This window comes from Bacillus rossius, chromosome 12, assembly GCF_032445375.1.
Source record: "Bacillus rossius redtenbacheri isolate Brsri chromosome 12, Brsri_v3, whole genome shotgun sequence".
Lineage (NCBI taxonomy): Eukaryota > Metazoa > Arthropoda > Insecta > Phasmatodea > Bacillidae > Bacillus > Bacillus rossius.
The window spans coordinates 19,328,165-19,351,826 of NC_086339.1; the positions used below are offsets into that span (position 1 = coordinate 19,328,165).

The following is a 23,662-nucleotide window of genomic DNA, read 5'->3' on the forward strand; positions in this document are numbered from 1 at the left end:
AGAAAAGTGGAGAGGAGAGGAGAAAAGAGGAGAGGAGAGGAGAAAAGAGGAGAGGAGTGGTGAATGGTCTGGAGGGCAAGCGAGCGGCGAGGCGCGCAGCCTCCTCGGACACCCTCCATCCACTTCAGGGGCAGTTAGGCCCTTGGCTGCGACACAACGCACCCCACATGTTCCATGATCGTATGGAATACTTTAGAAGATACCATTAAAAATGTATACATTGTGCATAAAAACACTCGTGTTTCGGAAACTATCACCAGGATAAAAATTAAAAATGGTAAAACAATGTGATGATAGTAGATCTTTGTGGGCAAACCATGAATTCCGTGAAGTACTTTATTTAAAGTAGTGGAAATATTTTAATTTTAACAGGGAACCAATTTAATGCTTAAAGACATTAATTCAGCCGTTCTCATCTAGTGCAGATTTTTGTCACAGACAGTGGCAGTTCAGTAGCACCAATGGTTCCAACACTCTCTAGAAAGATTCAAGGTCACGCAGCTTTTTTCAGACCCCATCTTCATAAAATTTTCATTAAAATTAATAATATATCAAATCAGCACTAAAAAACGAAATTTGTATTACAAACAATCCTAAAATAAGAAAATATCAACCTCAGATACAAATAGCAACACTTAAACAAAGCTAGGAAAAAAAAACTCAAAAGCAAAAAGCTCAGACCAAGTCATAAATAACATTTGAACAAAAAACTATTTGTAAAATCTAGGAAAATTGTAATACAAACTGATACCCCATATCAAGGTCTTAACTATATCTAGGCCCAATAGAATACTTACTAAATATTAAAACCCTAATCCAAAATATAAAGCAAATAAAACATAACTTAGAAAATTCTATCTTGTTTGTTCTAAGTTTATGTCCTGTTTTAAGTTGCTGGCTTCTATGTTTTGACAGTTCTAAGTTGTGTGTGTTTCTAAATTGCGTGTTTCTAAGTTGTGATCGTTCTGACTTACGGCAGTTGTAATTTACGTGAATTTGTTTTCTCGAAAACTCCAAGTTGAACCGAGCAGTGGCTGCGGCCAGCCCCAAGAGGAGCCGGAGAATTGATAATCGCGTCTGCACCGGGTCAGTCGAGGTCAAGTGACCTCGGGACACTTCTGTGACTGCCGCTGTTCCCCCCTTGCTTCCCGCCACACGCGGACAACGTGTTGCACTTCCACGTAGAGAAGCCTAAGATGTACATCACGCCCGAATATTCACCTTCGGCCAACCTCGGGATTTGTTTTATTTTTGCGCAGGAAAAATGAATTCAAATATTAAAAGTGGTCCGTTAGGTTAGCTACATTAAAACACTTTAAAACACTATGGACGGTTAGTTAGGCTAGCATAGCTACATTAAAATAAACAGAGATATATAAATATATAAAAATAAACCCGAGGTTGGCCGAAGTACGAATATTCGGGCGTGTTCGGGCAGGGACAGAACTTGATGTACATCTTAGGCTTCCCTTCCACGTACATTGGCAACTATATAGTCCCTTTCACCTTAATGTGAAAACTTTTGGAATCAACTTGTAGCGGTCGTTTCCTGTCGACATCTGCGCCAGATTCAAATTAAGTCACAAAGGCGATGATGATTTAAGTAGAGTGAGTGCTCTAGAGTTTAAATTTACCTACCCCCGTGTTATAAGTTGAGTTTTTGAAGTGAAACTACTTTGCTGAGGGGGCTACACTTTTCGAGCGTTACGAATATACCGATCGTATGAGGGGAATAGTTGTTAGGTACGTGCTGGGGTCGAAAAGGATACGGCAGGGTAGAGGTAGAAATGACGCAGCATACTTGTACAGTTGCATACTTGCACACATGCATACTTTCACACTTACATGCTTGCGCTCGCATACTTGTAAAATTGCATATTTTCGTACCTGCACACTTACTTACATGCTTGCATTCGCATACTTGCATAATTGCATATTTTAGTATCTGCATACTTGCTCACTTGCACGCTTGCATGCTTGCATTCTTCACACTCACATACCTGCTTACTTTAACACTTGCATACTTGCGCAATAACATAATTTAGCGCTCGCATACCTGCATATATATATATATATATATATATATATATATATATATATATATATATTGATCTGAAACCTCAGCCAAAGAGAATTAGGTTTCCGTTTCCTAAACATAATATAAAAAGCAAGAAGTTTCACTTCTGTCGCGTGGACTTCACTACTCTGTGACATATTTGGTTAGGATCGACGGAACACTTTCCTCACACACTATTAGTCTGAACAATATCACAATAGCTTAGGGGGAAGAAAAGGAAGGTTGTGCCGGTGTTACACAAAGCATGATCTCGGACACCATACCACCCCAATACTTTCATTTGTAAAGATAAAATGCTATATTGTGGCAGTTCATTTAGTCTAGATCGTAAAGAGAAAACAGCTTTGCTACATTTCTTTACGATACACATTAGTATGTTAGTATTGGGAGATGGGTATTAAATAAATATACAAATTAAAAATCCTATATTTATTAAAAAATTATATCAAATATTTTGAATGACATTTTCTTTTAATTTTCACAACGTAATGATTTATTTAGATGATATGTTGATTTTAATCTATGAACCTTATCATTTTGCCTCTTTGCTAATATTTATTAACAGTTGTTGTAAAGTGGAATAAACTTTACCCTTTAATAATTATGCAAAATAAAATATTTACATTCTCAAACATAAATACATAATTTATAGTAACGCAGTATCATGCATAAATAATTATAAATTAATTTACCACCTTTTACTATACATAAGTACTTCGCATGATGTTATAACATGTGTTGTACATTGAATATAACATAAGTAAACCAACCATAGAGGTCTAATAAAAGTTATTTACAGTAACTTTGATATATTACATATCTACATTAAACATGTTTTCAGAAATACTATTTACAGTGGTTTATCTCAGGTACAAGACTTAGATTTATTAAAAATTGTTAACATTTAAATTATATTTGTAAGTCATGATTACAAACATATAATATAAACAATGACGTACTTTACAGCTGAAAATCATTCAGTCTAGGCAAGATAGGCAAAAAAAAGTGTTTCCTGGAGGATTTACAATTGTCTTCTGACATTGCAGTTGTATGAATTAGAAAAATAATTATTCTAATTATTAGTTTAAATCGACAACAATGATCTTGCTATTCTCAGTGGCGAGTTTTAGCACCGAATCAAAGAGTGCTGATATTCTTAGCCAGCAAAAAACTATAAAATTGTTCCATGAAATTTTTTCTTCTCCTGTTGTTATAGTAAAAATGCTGGTCAACATTTTTTGAATGAGACACTCACAGTTTAATACCTTGCTTGTGTTTGCAAACTTTGAGTCATCATTATTATTATTAATTAATAAAATTAAGCCAAAGTCTTGATAGGAATATTATATAATTTGGTTCTTATTTATCACTCGCGTTCAAGTACAAGCATGATAAAGTTTGTATATTTAATTATAGACTCCGCATATGTTTTTTTCTCCCAATATAACAACCGAATTGCTTACGGGTGTTCTTCGATCCTTGCCAGGTTTCCAACCATGTTATTATATTAAATTGTCATTAATCAAATGTCAACGAAAAGATTTTTTAAATGTAAAGATCGCAAAACCATAGTAATTCCAATAAAGTTACTTAAATAAGCACTCTTGGAAAACAGTATTAATAACAACCATTTCACATTCATTTTTCATAATATATAAATTAGAAATGTTATTAAATATAGATTAGCCAATGTTTAAATTTAAATCATAGATAGAAATTAAAATATGTCAAACTTAGTAGTCAGGAAAGTAATAATTTTCGGTATTAAGAAATGTGTGTCTGTTCGTAAGGTCAGTATGTTTAAGTTGAACAGTTGAACAGAAAAGTAAACCATATTCGCTGTCTTCGAGCAAACGTCGGTCACTATTCTGTGGAATATACTTCGGTCGCTCGTTTGTGGAGTAAACGTCTGTCACAGATCTATTCAGTAAACGTCATTCGCTGGTCCGTGGAGTAATCGTGAGTTGCTAGTCTGGGGATTGAATGTAGGTTTAAGACTTTTGGAGACTCCAAAAGTCTTAAACCTACATGCAATCCCCAGATTGGAGTACATGTCGGTCGCTGGACAGTGGAGTAAAATGTCGGTCGCTGGTATCTGGAGCAAACGTCGGTCACTGCTATGTGGAGTAAATGTTGTTTGCTGGTCTGTGGAGTAAACGTCGTTTGCTGGTCTGTGGAGTAAAATGTCGGTCGCTGGTCTGTGGTGTAAACGTCGGTCGCTGGTCTGTGGAGTAAATGTTGTTTGCTGGTCTGTGGAGTAAACGTCGGTCGCTGGTCTGTGGCGTAAACGTTGTTTGCTGGTCTGTGGAGTAAAATGTCGGTCTTTGGTCTGTGGTGTAAAATGTCGAACGCTGGTCTGTGGAGTAAATGTCGTTTGCTGGTCTGTGGAGTAAAATGTCGGTCGCTGGTCTGTGGTGTAAACGTCGGTCGCTGGTCTGTGGAGTAAATGTTGTTTGCTGGTCTGTGGAGTAAACGTCGGTCGCTGGTCTGTGGAGTAAACGTCGGTCGCTGGTCTGTGGAGTAAACGTCGGTCGCTGGTCTGTGGCGTAAACGTTGTTTGCTGGTCTGTGGAGTAAAATGTCGGTCGCTGGTCTGTGGAGTTTAATGTCGGTCGCTGGTCTGTGGAGTAAAGGTTGTTTGCTGGTCTGTGGAGTAAAATGTCGGTCTTTGGTCTGTGGATTAAATGTCGGTCGCTGGTCTGTGGAGTAAAATGTCGAACGCTGGTCTGTGGAGTAAATGTCGTTTGCTGGTCTGTGGAGTAAAATGTCGGTCGCTGGTCTGTGGTGTAAACGTCGGTCGCTGGTCTGTGGAGTAAATGTTGTTTGCTGGTCTGTGGAGTAAACGTCGGTCGCTGGTCTGTGGAGTAAACGTCGGTCGCTGGTCTGTGGCGTAAACGTTGTTTGCTGGTCTGTGGAGTAAAATGTCGGTCGCTGGTCTGTGGAGTAAAATGTCGGTCGCTGGTCTGTGGTGTAAAATGTCGGTCACTGGTCTGTGGTGTAAAATGTCGGTCGCTGGACAGTGGAGTAAAATGTCGGTCGCTGGACAGTGGAGTAAAATGTCGGTCGCTGGACAGTGGAGTAAAATGTCTGTCGCTGGACAGTGGAGTAAAATGTCAATCGCTGGACAGTGGAGTAAACGTCGGTCGCTGGTCTCTGGAGTAAACGTCGGTCACTGGTCTGTGGAGTAAATGTTGTTTGCTGGTCTGTGGAGTAAACGTCGGTCGCTGGTATCTGGAGTAAACGTCGGTCGCTGATCTGTGGAGTAAACGTTGTTTGCTGGTCTGTGGAGTAAATGTCGGTCGCTGGTCTGTGGAGTAAATGTCGTTTGCTGGTCTGTGGAGTAAAATGTCGGTCGCTGGTCTGTGGTGTAAACGTCGGTCGCTGGTCTGTGGAGTAAATGTTGTTTGCTGGTCTGTGGAGTAAACGTCGGTCGCTGGTCTGTGGCGTAAACGTTGTTTGCTGGTCTGTGGAGTAAAATGTCGGTCGCTGGTCTGTGGAGTAAAATGTCGGTCACTGAACTGTGGAGTAAAATGTCGGTCGCTGGTCAGTGGAGTAAAATGTCGGTCGCTGGACTGTGGAGTAAAATGTCGGTCGCTGGTATCTGGAGCAAACGTCGGTCACTGCTCTGTGGAGTAAATGTTGTTTGCTGGTCTGTGGAGTAAACATCGGTCGCTGGTATCTAGAGCAAACGTCGGTCACTGCTCTGTGGAGTAAATGTTGTTTGCTGGTCTGTGGAGTAAACATAGGTCGCTGGTATCTGGAGCAAACGTCGGATACTGGTCTGTGGAGTAAACGTCGGTCACTGGTCTGTGGAGTAAACGTCGGTCGCTGGTATCTGTAGTAATCGTCGGTCGCTGGTCTGTGGAGTAAAATATCGATCGCTGGACTGTGGAGTAAATGGTTGTTGCTGGTATGTGGAGAACACATAGGTCAATTGTCTGCGAATAAAATATTCTGGAGTCTGGTCTGTGGAGTATATGTCGATCACTAAGTTGTGGAGTAAACATCGATTGCTAATCTTTTAAGCAAATGTCGTTCGCTAGTCTTTGGAGTAAATTGTAGTCATTGATATGTGAAGTAAACATCAATCACTTGTCTTTGAAGTATATGTCAGCTGCTAGTGGAGTAAATGTCGGTCGCTAGTTTTAATCATAGTTCAATAGTCTTAGGAGTAGATGTCAAGCACTGGTCTCCGGAGTAAACTTTGGTTATTGTCTGTGGAGTAGGCCTAATCGTCAGTCGCTGGTCTGTGAAGTAAACGTCGGTCACTGCTCTGTAGAGAAAATGTTGGTCGCTGGTCTACAGAATCAACATCGGTTCCAGTCTGTGGAATAAATGTAGGTTGCTGGTCTGTGCAGTAAAATTGCATTCGCTTGTCTGTTGAGTAAACATCAGTAGCTGATCTGTGAAGAACTCTTTGGTCACTGAGATGTGAAGTAAATGTTGGTCACTAGTCTTTGGTTTAAATGTGAGTCGCTGGTCTGTGGAATAAACTTCGGTCAATATTTTATTGTGTAAATGTCTGTTACTGGTTGGTGAAAGTAAATTATATCACTGTTCTGTAGAGTAAAAGTCGGTTGTTTGTCTGTAGAGTAAATTTCTGTCAATTGTCTGTTGGTTGCTGGTCTTTTGTGTATAAGTAAGTGGCTAGCTTTTGGAATAAATTTCGGTCATTAAACATTGAGTAAACGTCCATCGATAGTTTTTGAAGTAAATGTTAGTCGCTGCACTATGAAGTAAATGTCTGTCGCTGGTTTTGGAATTAAAGAACAGGTTCGTCTATTTGGAGTGACCGTTAGTCGCTCGTCTGTGGAGTAAACGTCGGTTGCTGGTCTGTTAAGTATATGTCGGTCCCTGTTCTCTGTAACAAACATCGGTCGCTGGTATGGGAAGTAAACGTTGTTTGCTGTTCGATAGAGTAAATGTCGGTCGCTGGTTTATGGAGTGACCATATGTACTTCGTCTGTGGAATAAATGTGGGTCGCTGGTCTGTGGAATAAATGTGGGTCGCTGGTCTGTGGAGTAAATGTCGGTCTCATGGTCTATGGAGTAACCATCGTTGTTTCTTCTGTGTAGTAAACATCAGTTGCTGATCTATGGAGTAAAAATTGTTCGGTGTCCTAAAGAGCAAATATCGATCAATTTTCTATGGGATAACCTACAGTTACTCTTCTATAGAGTAAACGATGATCGCTGATCAGTGGAGTAAACATAGACTGCTGGTCTCTTGATTAAAGATAGGTTGCTCGCCTGTGAAGTAAATCGTGATCACTAGACTGTGTAGTAAACGTCAGCCACTTTTTTATGGATTAACTATCGGTTGATCGTCTGTGAACTAAACGTCAGTTGCTGGTCTGTGGAGTAAATGTCAGTTGCTTGTCTGTATAGTAAACGTATTTCGCTGGTATATGGAGTAAACATCCGTCGATCGTCTGTGGAGTAAACACCATTCACTGGAATAGGAGTAAATGTCGATCGCTGGTTTTTGAATTAAAGATCGGTCGCTTGTATATGTAGTTATCATTGGTCGCTCGTCTGTGGAACAAACGTCGGTTTCTCGTCTGTGTAGTAAACGTCAGTCTCTGGTCTGTGGAGTAAATGTTGTTTGCTGTTATATAGATTGAAAATCGGTTGCTTATCTAAGGAGTAACCATTGGTTGTTCTCCTATGGAGTAAACAATGGTCGTTGGTCTATGTAGTAAAAGTAAGTCGTTGGTAAATGTAGTAAAAGTAGGTCGCTGGTCTATTGATTAACAATCGGTCACTCGTCTGTGGAGTAAATTTAGGTCGCTCGTCATTAGAGTAAATGTTGGTCACTGATCTGTGGAGTAAACATAGGTCGCTGATCTATGGAGTAAACATTGTCAGGTGGTCTATGGAGTAATCATCGGTCGTTCGTCTGTAAAGTAATTATCGGTCTCTTGTCTGTAAGTAAACGTCGGTTGCTGGACTTGAGTAAAACTCTGTCGCTGGTTTTTGAAATAAAGTTAAGTCGCTTGTATATGGTCGCTCGTCTGTGGTCGCTCACTGTGCTCGTATGTGTAGTAAATGTTGTTTGCTGTTCTATAGATTGAACATCGGTTGCTTATCTATGGAGTAATCATTTGTCGTTCTTCAGGTCGCTGGTGTATTAATGTACAGTCGGTCACTCGTCTGTGGAGTAAAATTAGGTCGTTTGTCTAGGGATGTAATATTAGGTCGCTGGTCTGTGGAGTAAATATAGGTCACTGGTTTGTGGAGTAAACGTAGGTCGCTCGTCTGTGGAGTAAATGTCGGTCACTCGTCAATGGAGTATCCATTGTTCTCTCAGTGTGGAGTAGACATTAATCGCCTATCTGTGGAATAAACGTCGGTCACTGGTCTGTGGAGTAAATCATTATAGTCACTTATCAGGTATCATTTTCGAATTAAAACGATACATTGGGGGGTACTTAAATGGGTATGTAAGTTATTATCAAGAAAATATCATAGGGTGTCTTCAAGATGGTTATGACGGTTGCTAACCGTGGGTATAAGTATTGTTCGCAGTGCGTAGGTGTAATCGGCTTATGAGTTAATCGTCTTATTTGGGTACAATAGATGGTCGCCATCCATTGTCGCAAGGGTCATTCACTGTCATAAGGACGTAAACGTCGGGAGCTGACAACGGGCTTGATGGATTGCCGTCTTTGGGCATAAGGATTGGTCGTCGTACATGAGCATAGGAAAAGTCACCAGCCGCGGACATAAGGGCCGTTCACCATCGTTAGGCATAATGCTCGGGCACCATCGATTGGCATAGGTTAAGGCACAGTCGATGGGTTTAAAGGTTTGGCGTTATTGGTCGGTGTAATTTATTATTGGTACAGTCAGTGATGGTCTCCATCCGTTCGTTATCCGTTAGTGTAAATGTTATTCGCAGTCATTATGCCTACGAAACTGTCACTATCAATTAATGTTACTTTAGGTAGTCTAAATGAGTTTAATGATAAATTTAATCCTCTTTGAATATCTATGGGTAGTATAAAGATTGTTTCCCTCTCTGCAGTAGTCAGTCAGGTCAATTACTTCCCCTTGGTCAATAGTAAGGTTTCTTTCCATGCCTTCCCAGTCAAACATGTCTTCAGTCCCAAAAAACATTTGGTAAATTATTTGCTCTTTCCTTTTCTACCTCTTTGAAAATCAAGTCTTAAACCTACTTAAAAATCTTTCCCATCAACATATGATAGATCCCAACTCGTTTTTCACTACCCTGCAATCTGACATGATCCTCTATATTACACTGAAGTTTGTCAACTCTCACTAATACCCTGCAGTTGATTACACCTCTAACTTCTCCCTCACAATCGCTCACATTACTCACTACTTACACAAAGTCGGTAACGTCTCACACAAATCCCACAAAGTAAGTCCAATCATTCACTACTCATCCACAATCGATTGCATCTATCACTACTCATGCACAGCAAATAAGATATTTCGCTACTCCAACTCAGTCGGTCACATTTTCACTACTCCTCATATTATGTTACATCTCTCACTACTCCTCCAAAGTCTGTTACATCTTTCACTTCTTCCCCATAGTCATTCCTCCACAGCCCGTTACATCTCTCACTACTCAAACACAGCCATTAATGTCACTCACTACTCCCCCTCAGTCGGTAAAATCTCGCAAAACTCCCCACAGTCGGTCACATCTCTAACTGGACTCATACAGTCGGTCAAGTTACTACTGCTCCAAAGTTAGTTATGTCTCTCACTACTCCCCCGCAGTCGGACAACTATGTCACTTCTCCACACAGTCGGTAACGTCTCTCACTACTCCCCTAAAGTCGGTCAAGTCTCTAACTACTACCACACTGTCGGACAAGTCTCTAAATATATTACCTCCCAGTCGGTCACACCTTTAACTACTCCTCCTATGTAGTCAGTCACATCTCTCATTGCCCTTCCGAGGCCTTTTTCACATATCTCACTACTCCCCACAGTCGATCACATCTCTCACTGCTTCCCACAGTCAGTTACGTCTCTTTATACTTCCTTTAAAGTCTGTTACGTCTCATTGTACCCCCCACAGTCAGTCAAGTCTTTCACTACTCCCCCACAATTGGTTACGTCGCTCACTACTCCTCCACAATCGGACATGTCTTTCACTACTATCCCAAAGTCGCGCTGTCTGTCAATACACCTCCACAGTCCGTTACATCTCTTTCACTTCTCACATACCTATATTCAGTCATGCCTTTTTCTACTTCCCTATATTAGGTCACATCTCTTACTACCCCGCTGTACGTCACGTCCAACAATTTCCAGTCATTGGTAACATAACTCACTACTCCTCAGTCGGTCACATCTCAAACTACCTCCCCACGGTCAGTTACATTTCCCACTACTCCTCACACTAGGTATCAACCTAACTACTCCACGAATGGTGACATATCTAACTACTCTCCAGAGTGAGTTCCATCTCTCAATACTCCCTTGCGGTTGGTCACATACGCAGTATTTCCTTTTCAGTCAGGTACATCTCCCACTACTCCCCCGCAGTCTGACACATCTCTCGCACTCAGCAGTAGAGTGATATATCACAGCTATACATTATGACACATCTATCACTACTCTGCAGTCGGCATTCTATCTCACTACTTCCCTGCAATCAAAAATGCCTCTAACCTATTAATGATATCTCAACTAGTTAGCAGTTCTTCGTGTCCTTTCTCTTGTTTTCTGTAGTCAGTCTAATCTATATTACTACTTTTCCTCAATTTGTCGTGTCTCTCTCTCCCTTGTCTTCCGAGTCTGTTGTGTCCTTCTACCAACTCGTCCTCAGTCAGCCATATCTCTTTCTCCTTTTCCGCAGTCAGTCATGTCTCTTTCCCTATTCTTCACAGTCGGGCACGTCTCTCTCCCAATTCTTCACAGTCGGGCACGTCTCTCTCCCTACTCTTACAGAGTCGGTCATATCTCTGCAGTTGGTCTATCTTTCTTCCTTTTCTTCCGCAGTCAGTCGCGCCCTCTGAATCCCATTATTTCGTAGTCTGTGGTACCTATCTCATTTTTTTATGTTTCCTTTTAGTCGGTGGCGTCTCTTCTCCAGTTCCTATTTTTGTGTGTTCGGTCCAAGCTCTTTCTTCACCCCTTTTTTTCCTCATTATCCTCGTTAGTTAGTCACTTATCTTTGTCAGTCAAGTTTTGCTACTCTTCTCCTACTGACACCAGAATGGCAGGAGCATATTCGTCTCAGAATTACTTCTATGGTTACTAACAGCGATGCGAATAAATGAAAATTATAGTCTACTATAGACTGAAACATCGTTATATCAGTAGATTTCAGTTCGTTCGTCATGGTAAAATTGTACAATGTTTTGAAATTTGATTTAATTTACACGTGAGTATTGATAATCAAGAAATTTTAAAGTTAGGTAGTGATGTAGGTCGCATATGATTAGATAATGCGATTGGTAAACAAACATTTTTGTGGGTTCCGAATCACATGGTTCCAAACTCTGTGCTTATAAATTAAGTAAGGCTGGGGATGGAGGTCGAATTAATGTCTTGCATCACGCCAGTCTTACGCGTCCATAAAAAAAAAGAGTGTAAATTATGTTAACGGTATGAAAAATGTAAAACTTTCCACAAGTCAGTGGAAATAATTAATGTCATAGAGATTTTTAAAACACTATAATTCTTAATATGTAATAACTTTAATATTATGTTAGTAAGTTTGATTCTGTGCTATACTGGATTAGTCACTATTTAGTTCATTGGTAGTTTGTATATATTTTAAGGCAATGTTTTTGTCTACAAAAACATATTAATTTAAAATTAATTAAAAATATATTTTTTATTTAAGCGTTTACACTTTTCAGGTATTTAAATGAGGAGGTAAAGGTTGGTTTTTAGAAAATGAAAAAGCTGCATCAAAATTACTGAAAAATATTACTATGAAAAAGCTTAACTTCCTAATGATACACAACAATAAATATTTTTTTTATAAGTAAGTTTTATAAATTCATTAATATTTTACTAGCTGTGCCTGTGATTTTGTTCACAGGAATAATTTTAGAGCCATACGTAAAAAAAACTAGATGTGCATCCATATAGGCATAAAAAATAAAGGCCCTAAATGTTACTCCACGACATTCATATTTTCATGCTGAAATTAATTGAAATCCATGGGATAGTTTAAGCCTGGTGCTCCAACAAATTAACTGATCGAAATTTAAAAAAATATATATTTATTTATGAATCTGTCATTATTTTGAAATTATTTTTTATGCTCAAACACGACTTCATTACAGTTTTGTAATGTATTAATATTAGCACTTTTTTTAAAGGTAAAAACTATATCTTAGAACGTCCAACGAAAAGTATTTTATTTCATACGGCTGACTTAACTGTTGTCCATTTGTTATTATGAATCTCGGCAGTGTGGAGATTGAGAGTTATAGTTCAGAGAGTAATATTTATTTCGCAATCATTTTGACTACTGTTTGGGTCTATTTACTGAGAAATGATTTCGGTTAGACCAATGAACGTATTCGATTTTTTAACCAACGATTTGGTTTTCAGTTGGCATATAATATTTTAACTTAATATTTATTAGTGTCTCATAAGTGGAACAGTCTTTTCATCATTAATAATTTTCTCTTTAAAAAATATATAAATTATTGCGTGATATTTGTGACTCATTCAGTTTATGTTCCTTCTTGGATGATATGTAACATGGATAGTTTAGTGCCAAGGATAACTAGTGGTTGGATACTTTCAAAAGTCAGCGTCGGGAGAGTCTTCGTGTGTGTTGTTCATTGTACAGAGTGGAGTAGTCAATAAAAGTTTTAAGTCAGTTGTAGTAATTTTCACAGAACATTGTCGTTTAGTCAAGTCAGAAACATATTTCATACATTCAAACTCATATTAAAAATACACAAAATATAACATTACATTTTCACCTCAAATCTCAACCAAGACTAGTTGGAAGCAATTATTATAGAATTAAGTAGGATTTCCACTTTACACACAAATGGAATTAGATTATAATATAATAAACCAGAAACATGCCTATTACACTTAAAGGAATATTAAAAATATTAATGAAATAAATATATAAATAAATATAAAATAAATAATAGCTTAGTTTGTGGAAAGTTTGTGTAAAAATATAACTACACTCTATTTAATCAATAAAGTACATGTTTAAAGAGATTATTAATCATTTCATACTCTTTTTATTACTTCACTACTTGCGATATTACTTTTTATAATTTACTGAATTGAAAAGATTTTCTCATAAATAACGAGATCATGAACTGAGCACCATTTAGTCTTGTGTCTCACATATTATGAACAATTCCAGCAAACATTTAATAGATATTCGTTAAATAGAATCCAAAGAAAATATACCTACCAGTTTAATGTTTCTATTGTTCAAAGTTAAATCCCAAGTTTTGTTATCTTCTCGAGCACCAAATCATACGAGTCATACATCTGAGTTTTACCTAAGAAATCTGCATTTTTTGATAAATGTATTTTCTAGTGGCTGTTGTTTTGAGGTGTCACCTTTACCCATTCAATAAATTACAGGAATTTTTTTTTTTAAATTCTCAAACCATCCGTCTCTATGATAAATGAATCATTTATTCCTCATGCCAATGACCTGCTGTCGTCACCTGAACCTAGCTCTTCCTCGTCGAATAGGGCTATAGGATTCGGTATTTCGAACAAGGCTAGCGGATCAGCGGCAATCCGAGGCATTTCCGGCAATTTCGAGTCGTCTTCAACGTCATCTTCGACGAAACTCCACTCGTCGTCTCTGAAACGAAACAAATGAACAATAACTTAAGGTACTTAATGAGTGGCGTCACTATTTTCTCGCGGGGTAGTTGCATTTCAGTCTATACTCTATTTGCTGACAATATACGTCAAGCCGAGAACAGTTGATAGACCAACTATATACAGTTCTGAATCAAAAACAGAAAAAAAAGTGACTTAGTTTTCGAGTTATATACATAATTCCCCCCCCCCCCTTCCCAAAGTTGGCTATTTAAAACAAATAAAATGTTAACAAAAAACATTTTGACAGTAAAAAAGTCAAATTTAACAACAAAAAATTTGCCGCATAAGTCGTGCAAGAATTATTTTTTCCCCCAAAAGTGTAGCATGTTTGATTTTATTTTCATCTTTTATCAGTACTAGGGATATATTATTGTGTAGAAAAAGTCTTTAGTTAACATACTTAATAATTTAGTGCAGGGTGGGAATTTAAAAACCTTTGAAAAAATGCCTATAACTCGAAAATTAAAACAATTTGTTAATTTTTTTTTTGTTTCAGAACCTGACCTATAATTTTTTTTTTTCCGGCTTGACGTTGATAATTGGGACACCTTTTATAATCAAACCCTTTTCAGAGAGCCCTTTAGTCAGTAGTAAAATTATCAGAGAAATGTTTAAAAACAAATATATTGATAATATCTCAACTTTAGACTATTTGTAAAGGAAGGCCTTACCTGCCGACCGTTGGAATGCCGTCGCCCGAGCCGTCACTTCCCTGGGAAGCTTCATCTCCGAGACTCGTGCTTGTTTCAGGGTCCAACTCCTCCGGCAACCAAAGTCCTACGTACTTGAGGTAGCTGCTCGCCTGCTGCTCCCTCCTGTCACCGTTGTAGTAGTAGACCGGCTCGTTGTAACGCTCTATGAAGGAATACGGTCTGCTGGTGGACTTGTACCCGGAGCTGTGAGCGAATGTTTGAGGATGGCCCGGTCTCTGTGAGGACACGCGGTGTTCGTCCGACCCCGGCAGGAGGTACTCCTCGTACATGTGGGCGGGTCTGTCGAAGGCAGAAGGTCCAGTGGAGTGGTACTTGTCCGGGCGACTGTGCTCGTGGTAGCCGGAAGTCTGGGACCCCGGTTCTTTACCAGGGATGATGATGTAAATAGGATCCTCGGAATCGGATGGACGATACCCGGCGTAGTGATCGTCAGGGTTGCTGGAGCCAGGGAAATGAGTTTCTGAGAAAGAGTTCTGTGGACGTGTTGTGATCACCTCGATAGTTGGCTTGGACCCGAATGGTCTGGGAGGTTTTATATATTCTTCTTCAATTGATGTGTTGTGCGACTGAGTATTGTATGGATTATTTGGGTTATGGTTATGCTGGTAATCTTCAATTATGATAATAGATGGGCGAGAATGTGCATTGGGTGATTCGGTAGTGTATTGATGATTTGGTTTATTGTAATGCTGATCTTCAATAACTATTATAGACGGGCGAGAAGGTGTATTAGGCGATTCGTTTGTGTATTGATGATTTGGTTTATTGTAATGCTGATCTTCAATAACTATTATAGACGGGCGAGAAGGTGTATTAGGCGATTCGGTTGTGTATTGGTGATTTGGTTTATAGCTGTGCTGAAATTTGTCATCAATTAGATATGATGGCTTTGTCTTCTCCGTGGTGTAATGGTGATGTGGTTTGGACTGATATTTATCCTCAACAAGATATGATGGTTTTACACTCTGTGTGGTGTAAAGGTGGGTGGGTCTGGAGGGTTTATATTTATCATAACTCGATTGTGAAGGTCTTGGGTCATCTGAGGTATAGTGGTGATCTGTTGGTTTGGACTGTTGAAATTTATCATCAATCAGGTAAGAAGGTTTAACACTTGCTGTTACATAGTGATGGTCCGGAGATTGCGAAGTTTCCAGCTTGTCAGTATCCACAAGGAATGCGGGCACGACACTTTCACTGGCGCTCGCAGAATTTTCCTCGTCAAACGGGTCTTCGTCGATCAGAAATGATGGCAGGACTTGCTCTGCCTGAGGTTTGTGCTGACTGCCGCCGGTCTCTGAAGGATAGGAAGGCAGCTCTTCAGCTTCGTTTTCCGGCCTAGCTGACGGGAGTCCAGCGCCATTGTAGGTCTCATCTCCAGGGTAGTGGGGGTGCGATTCCTTATGGTGTTCTACCCATGGCTTCAAGTCGAACTGCGGGATGAGCTTGCATGATACATGTGGGTTTCTGTAAACACAAAACACATAGTTCATTAGTTTTCTTTATTAATTTTTACATGACTACACTTATTTTTAATAATGACATGTTAGAGATACAATTAGACAAATATAAAAATTATTTCCAAAAAACCTAAATTTGTTATACATAAGATAGAGGCATGATTAAACACAAACTGATCCCAGAGCTGAAACGATCGCATTAGACTTCGGGTATGGTTTGATGTCGTATAGTTATGCCGAGAGGCTTATGGCTACGGGACCTCCAAGATTATTGTCGGTTCCAAACCACTTGGTGCAAATAATTATGAATCATGCCGGGGGTATTGGGATAGAATCCACGATACTTGTCACGCTAGCGAAAAGCGTTAATCACTGATACCGTGAACGTTTTTTTCTCACCCCACCTGTCCGTTTGTTTGGTCAAAAATTCAAGACTTCTGGTTGGTGGACCAAAGGTCTTGCTTGGGCTATATTACCGGTCGGGTAAAGATTTTTTTTTTTTCACTTGCGGAAAATTTCCTTTTCGGGTTCATGACTGGGTGCTGAGTTGTCCTCAACCTACATAATACTGCGGAAGGCAATATCATTCCACCTCTGAATCATCTCGCCTCATCTGCCACGTACGCGGGTAATCTCGACCAACCCATCATCGCCCGTCATCAAGGATGTACAGTCTTTGTCGAGAAACTTGTTTCGAATACGAAGGTTATCCAACGTACATAGTACCAGTAGGTCAACCCTCGGGGAACCCACCGGTCGTGGTCCGCCATGAGGAAGACGAACGGCTGTATGGTGTCGATGGAGTCCAGGTTGTCACACATGATCCTCGCCAGCGTGACCCTCCTGAGCTGCTGCAGCTGGGCCGGCGTGAAGGACGACTCGAACTCGCCGTTCTCGTACCAGAACCGGTCCCCTGGAACCACGACAAAGTGCGTTGTCGACACTGGAGCGCTGCGTTCATGAGTAGGTACTGATACACACCCTGTGTGCAGGGGGCGGTTACTCTTGGGAGGGGCACCGAGTGTTTTCACACCCTCTTCCCAGTCAAATCGGGGGGACGAGATTAAATACCTACATAGATGCTGATAAATTAGTCGATATATTAGATCCAGACTATGTTATTAATATATACATCCTTAATTTCGTTTAAAATTAACCCAAGAATTTATTAAGATTATTGTCAACCATTTCATCTTCTGGACCAGGAAATTAAGAACTCCCATCCCCCTCAAAATAAAAATTTACGCAAAAAAAAATTGCGAGATATCAGTGAAGGCAATGCGTTATTTTGAGTGATGCAAGTTGATCTATGACAAGTGGAACTACAAACCACATAGGAAATTCTGCACGCTGAGAACGATAAATGTAACAGTCTAGACCTCTTGACGTATTTTTTTTCCAATACACAAATTTTATTTTTTCTATTTTTAAAATTCCCCCTCCCTCACAAAAAAAAATCCCTTTTCAACATTTACCCACGCATCCCAATGAGCTACATTTCCCCGAAAATTATTTCCAATTTGACCATACTGAATTTTATTTTCTAAATCTGCATCTACACAAGTTAATAAAATTGAGGTTTCTCCCGTGATTTCATAATTAAATGTTATATATTTTTCCTGTTAAAAATTTTGATACTAAAACCAAAATAAAGTTTAAAAAAATATTTTTTTTCCTCTCTGTATGAAATGGTTTTAACCCAAAAACTGTTAATGTTATTGTCTTGAAATTCACACGTGTTTTAAACAGGAACCGTTATACATTTGTCTTTATTTTATTTTGATATCTCAAACGGTATAACAAAAATGGATTTCCGTAAAGCATTACCATGCAAGGTTATAATTTCACTGCATATTTAGTAAATTAGGATTGATTAGTAAATATTAATAAAACAAAGTTGTTTACCTTTTATATCTTAATAACCTGTGTGAATTGATTTTTAATGCAAACAAAGATGCGGGCACAGCAAGTTTTTCATCAAACGTTTGAGTGTAACACTTCTTAGTTTGGCCGTTTGAAAATAGTATTACAGAGTTTTTGACAGCACGTTGTTACGTTACGTATGTGTAACTTGAATCCATCACGTTGACATTTCAATGCACGAATTAAGTGTTGTTTAGATCAATTTGACAGCAGAAATTTTCGTTTTGTGCAAAATTGTGGTCATTTTCAGAAGAGCATAATGAGTATAGCTAAAAATTCTAAGAGTACAGTACTTAATGACCTCAGTTTTTTTTTTTGCTAGGACTAACATCATGTACCACCCATGCTAAGATAACGCGAAACTGTACGAAATTGGGTATTTTTCTTGTAACCACTAAACTTTAGTCTTATATTATACCAACCATGAGAAAATAAAGTGAAAATGTCCGAAATTGTGTCAGTTTCTTGTGATCTTCAGACTTTCCAAAGAAACATTCTACCAACGTGGGTGTCAGCTTGAGGAAGCGAGTATACATCCCCCCCCCCCCCCCCCCTTAAAGTTTTCTAACTGAAGAATTCTCTTGGCTATCGTAGCTGTTCATGTAGTCTTTTGTGTCAGGCGATGAAATTAGGCGGCATTGTAACTCAATTGCTCTCAATCTTGGCCTTGACACACGCTTTAGAAATACAACCTCGTAGGTTGAGCCATTGACACGTATATTTGTTTGATGAATGACTTGCTTTAATTGTGTATACATGCCGCCGGAAGCTAAATCATAAATGTCAGTAGTTTCATCTATGATTAGTTTTTTGGGAGGTATTATCAACGTATTGCCACTTAACGTTGTAAGCCTGCACGAAAAGTGACCTTTGACCGAAATTTTTAAAAATTTATTTCGTAAACTATAGGCGCTATAGAAATAAAAGCTACACGATTAATTCAAACAACCCCTGCACATACGTACATAAACAGATAATGAAAGAAATGTGATCTTTAATTGTCTTGCCTTGCATTTTTTCTTAAACACGACGCAAAAAATAATAATTTGCATATTCAAACTAACAAAATATTAACACGTTCTAAAATATTTTGTCCGCTACTAATAACCTACGACTTTTCGTCTAGCATTTCCTCAGGCGTCTGTCCTTCAGTTGGTCTCACTACAACTACTGGTTAAGGGGGAGACGACACAATGGTTTCAACATTTTTCATGCCAAGGCATTTTTTTTTTTGATCATTTAATATTGAAAATTTTCAAAGACCACAATGACAGTATTATTACAGTTGAATTCATTAAAATCATAATAATATTAATACAATACAAAATAGCAATGTCTTCAACAGGGTAATATATTTGTAGCACCCAGACACTTTTAACTTCAGGCATTCCATTAAATTGTATGATTTTCTTTAAAGAATCAACATTTTGGAAATCAAATGACAGGAAACTTTTATGGCCTGGAAAAAAAATTATCGTTGAAACCAAGATGGCGCCTTACAGATGCTATACTTCTCCCTTGAAGATACCCCAAGCAAGTGCAGAAAAAACAAACTTGCATCTACGAGTCCCGCCGAACGCAAGACGGATGACGTCACTTGCAGTGTTGGTCTTGCAAAATAGGAGGGAAGGTGGAGGACAGGGAGGATATGTGTTTGTCCTCCCCCCCCCCCCTCCCCAATCACGCACCCTTCTTCGCATCCATGAAGTTGAGAAATATTTTGCAAAACTTTCAGTGAAGGCAGTTCGTTATTTTGGGCGGTGCAAGGTGAGCTGTTTAAACACCTGGAATTACTGTGTGAGAAGCCTCGTCGCCTTTACGGCTGCTACTGCCGGCGCATATTTCAGTGTGTTAGTGTCAATATTAATGTAAGTTTACGTGTTTTATATATATATATATATTCCAATTCCAAACCCTCCCTCCTGTGCCCGCCACTGCGCCGCCGCTCACCTCTGCGCAAGTTGCTGAACTGCTGCGCTATGATGCAGGCGAAGGTCGGCCCGACCAGGCCTCCGGTCACGGGGCGCTCCGCCATTCCTCCGGGGAACAAGTCGATGTCGTCGACGTCTCTGAAAAAAAAAAAAACCGTGAGTGAATCTTTTAGTACTCACCAGAGAGTAGTAACACCAGTGGCGTAGCCAGGATTTGTGTATGAGGGGTGTTAAGAAGCACCCCCCCCCCCCCACCCGTATTACAGCGGGGGGGGGGGGGTCCGGGGGTCCTCCCCCGGGAAAATTAGGATTTTAAGGTGTGAAATAGTGCTATTTTAGCAGTTTTCTGTACTTAAATTTAAATATTGTAAAATTTTATTAATTTTAATATGAAATTTGTTTGAGTGATGAATAAGAAATTAATTAAAGATTTGGTGCTAAGGGGGGTGGGGGGGTGGGTTTGAACCCTTAACCCCCCCCCCCCCCCCTGGCTACCCCCTGAGTAACACACAACCTCGGTGACGAGCGTGTTCACGTGGCTCTCACATCGCAAACACACTCACAATACGACATTTAACGTACAAATATATTTCAAATAATGCCGAGAGATCGTGTTTCCAACTACATCATTTTTCGGATGCGAACCACGCGTAGTTTCCGCGCCCCGGCCGCTAGAATTCGCTGCCGGGGCAACTACGTCGACAATTGGATCATTTCATTGGCAGACTGAAAGTTTAAAATTAATGATAAAAAAAAATAATCCCCCAGTTTCGGAACTGATTTTCGACAAAAACAGTTAATACTGTAAGGTTTCCCTTGGCGCCATCCGCCACAGCCGGCACCACGCGCGGAGGAGGAGGAGCAGGAGGAGGAGAAGGAGGAGGAGGAGGTGCAGGAGGAGGAGCAGGAGGAGAAGGAGGATGAGCAGGAGGAGGAGGAGAAGAAGGAGAAGGTAGGAGGAAGAGGAGGAGAGGAGGAGAAGGAGGAGGAGGTGTAGGAGTAAGAGTAGGAGGAGGAACAGGAGGAGGAGGAGGAGGCCGCTCACCTGTAGACGCCCCGCAGCCGGCGGAGCGTGTCGGCGGACACGAGGCCCGCGAGGTCGCCCCACCCGGACAGCCGGCGCAGCCCGCACAGGCGCCTCCACGCGCCGTAGGGCGGCAGGCCGTGGTCTCGGCCGCGCTGGATGTTGATGGCGGCCAGGTCCGCGCCGTACGCCCGCCCTGCGACCAGCCAGCCCCTCCCGTCAACCGCCCTGCCGTCCACTGGTCGATGGTGCGTTACCAGAGAATGTATTGAAAACATCGACCGTCAACTTATTTTGTTTAAGCTCGAGCGGTAGGCTCCAGATAACTTATCAGTCCAGCATAGTTGAGTTAACATTACTAATGAACGCCTCAACACTTGTACGCTCCATACTTTCGGTATAGAAACCATTATTATTTGCATTATGGACTGTATTATACCGGCTAATTTCATTATCTTCAATAATTATAGAAACTATCAGGTGGTAACACATTACCGTAAAACACATCCGTACTAAACAAACAAAAATATTAAATAATTTTATTTATTTTTTTAACTTCTGTTTATTAATTAGTTATACGTATTAACGCTATCTATGATTTTACGGGGGGGGGGGGGGGGGGGGGAAACTAGCTAACTGCAGTAGCGCTATGTATAGTTTCGATTTTAAACACTACTCGGGTACATGTCGGGCTGTTTGAGGGTCCGCTCGCTGGCTAAAACACTCGTCTCCCGCCGAGGCGATCCGGGCTCCAATTCCCGACGGTCCGTGGGTTTTCTCGGGGTACTCCCGTTTCCACTACCGATTCATCCCGTCGCTGCTACTCGCCCCACCTCGCCTCACACTCTCTCCAGGTCTGTCCCTCGGGTGGGACAGCCAACACCTGTGAGTGTCTTGTCAGCCCCGTTCCATCCGCGTAGACCCTGCCCCAGGCGGGAAACTACGTGTCGATTTTCATTTTCATGACTGGTATCCCAAAAAATAAAAACTTTTACAACAAAATCTACATAAAAAACTGTGATTTATAGCTGTTTATGCATAATCATAGTTCGTGTTAAATTTGAAATATATATTTACAAAAAATACACTTATTAAATACACATAAACATACAAGCATAGTTTCATTATGACTTTATTTAAAATCATGAGCAAAAATTATGAAATTCATAAAAGTTGAATAATTTAAAAAAATATCCCCTTAAGACCAAGTTGGTTATTACTTAAATTTTCTTGTAATTACTGTTAGTTATAAGATTTTTTTTAAAAACATATATTCCGATAGCCGTCTTGGATTTGTTATTGGGTAAAAATTTCCCCACCAGATATCTACTAAACGTTATTTCTTAGCTGTGGAAGATAGTGTGAGTGTTCACAACTGTGTTGTATGAAAATGTAAGATAGTATTAAAGTGAATATATTTTGAGATAATTCGAGACAAGGCATAAAATGCAAAAAATAGCTATCGTGATACGAATTCACACGAGAAGCCTTTAAATAACACGAATGAAAAGAAAGTGAAATAACTATAATATATGACAGTGAAACCAGACCACGCCCGGTTTACAAACTGCGCAAGAAACCGAAGGAAAAAAAAAAGTTCATCAGCGACGTTTTCAAATACTCGTTTAAAACTGCGCACGGCGCAAAAAAAAAAACTCAACGCAAGCATCTCTTGCCACACTGGAAGTGACGTGGGCTTGACGTACCCGGCCCCTGGAACAGGTGGTTGGTCAGCTGCTCCGTGATGAACTCGTCTCGGCGCTGCGACGGCTGCGCGCACAGCCCCAGCAGCAGGCGGTCCACGGCGCCGATGTTGCGCAGACTGGCCGGGTCCGCCATCTCCTCGTGCAGCGACACGTCTGCTGACACACACGCGCGTGTCTCGCACTGCCCGTCCAAGGCCGGTGCAAGGTAAATTTGGCACCCTAGGCGAAAAACCTTAATCCGCCCCCCCCCCCCCCCTCGCCGGACACCCCAAAAAAAATTTACCTGCCTCAAAATACATCACGTAAGCCTAAGATTTTGTCAACAATCAAATGATGTAAGCAGGCTTGTGTGTTTTTTTTTTACTTTTTTACTTATTACAAATCATAAACAGGTCACCGTGGACTTTAAATAATTACTTATATCAATATAAACATTCCAAACTGTTACAAAAATCCATTCTCATCTAGTTTCAATGATCGTTAAACATATTGTATGAGCTGTTATGTGTCGTGCTGCGCCGCCCCCAGCTACTTGGCGCCGCGCCGGCCCTGTTAGAGGTGGGTTGTTACAGCAATTTTCGGTATTTGTTCCAACCTGATACTGATACAGCATTGTACCATGTTACAAGTCTCTGATACTTCTGTATCAGACGGTCCCAGGAGGCAACAAAGCTCCGCGTACGCAGACCGTGCGACCGGAAGGAGAATCTGATACATTATTTATCACGCCTGGTAATTCTCTACCTCTGATACTCTCATGCCCGCCTGATACAACCAGTATCAATCAGTTCAACATTCACTGCAGTTCGTCCTGGCCGTGTATCACCATGTTGCGGGCTGTCATGCTTTATAGTTAGTATCTTTATAGTGAAATAAGGAATGGATAAGTGCACGAAAAAGACTTCATTTGTGTGGAATTTTTTCACGGAAAATAATGAGTTTGCTAATTGTAATTTGTGTAAACAAAAACTGAGTTATAAATCATCGACTAATCTGAAGAAACATTTGAAAAAACATT

The 23,662-nt window shown here is 40.2% G+C and overlaps 1 protein-coding gene across 1 annotated transcript in view; it reads right to left on the reverse strand.

Moving 5' to 3' along the window:
* Positions 1–2,497: 2,497 nt before the first annotated feature.
* The window catches only part of LOC134537657 (lactoperoxidase-like), a 68,663-nt gene continuing 47,498 nt past the window's right edge, over positions 2,498–23,662 (reverse strand). The window contains exons 10-15 of the mRNA XM_063378339.1: positions 22,645–22,797; positions 20,960–21,134; positions 19,934–20,052; positions 16,814–16,973; positions 14,562–16,067; positions 2,498–13,867 (exon numbers count right to left, since the gene is read on the reverse strand). Coding sequence (XP_063234409.1) covers positions 13,699–13,867; positions 14,562–16,067; positions 16,814–16,973; positions 19,934–20,052; positions 20,960–21,134; positions 22,645–22,797 — 2,282 coding nt within the window. The 3' untranslated portion in view covers positions 2,498–13,698. The remainder of the gene's footprint in view (positions 13,868–14,561; positions 16,068–16,813; positions 16,974–19,933; positions 20,053–20,959; positions 21,135–22,644; positions 22,798–23,662) is intronic.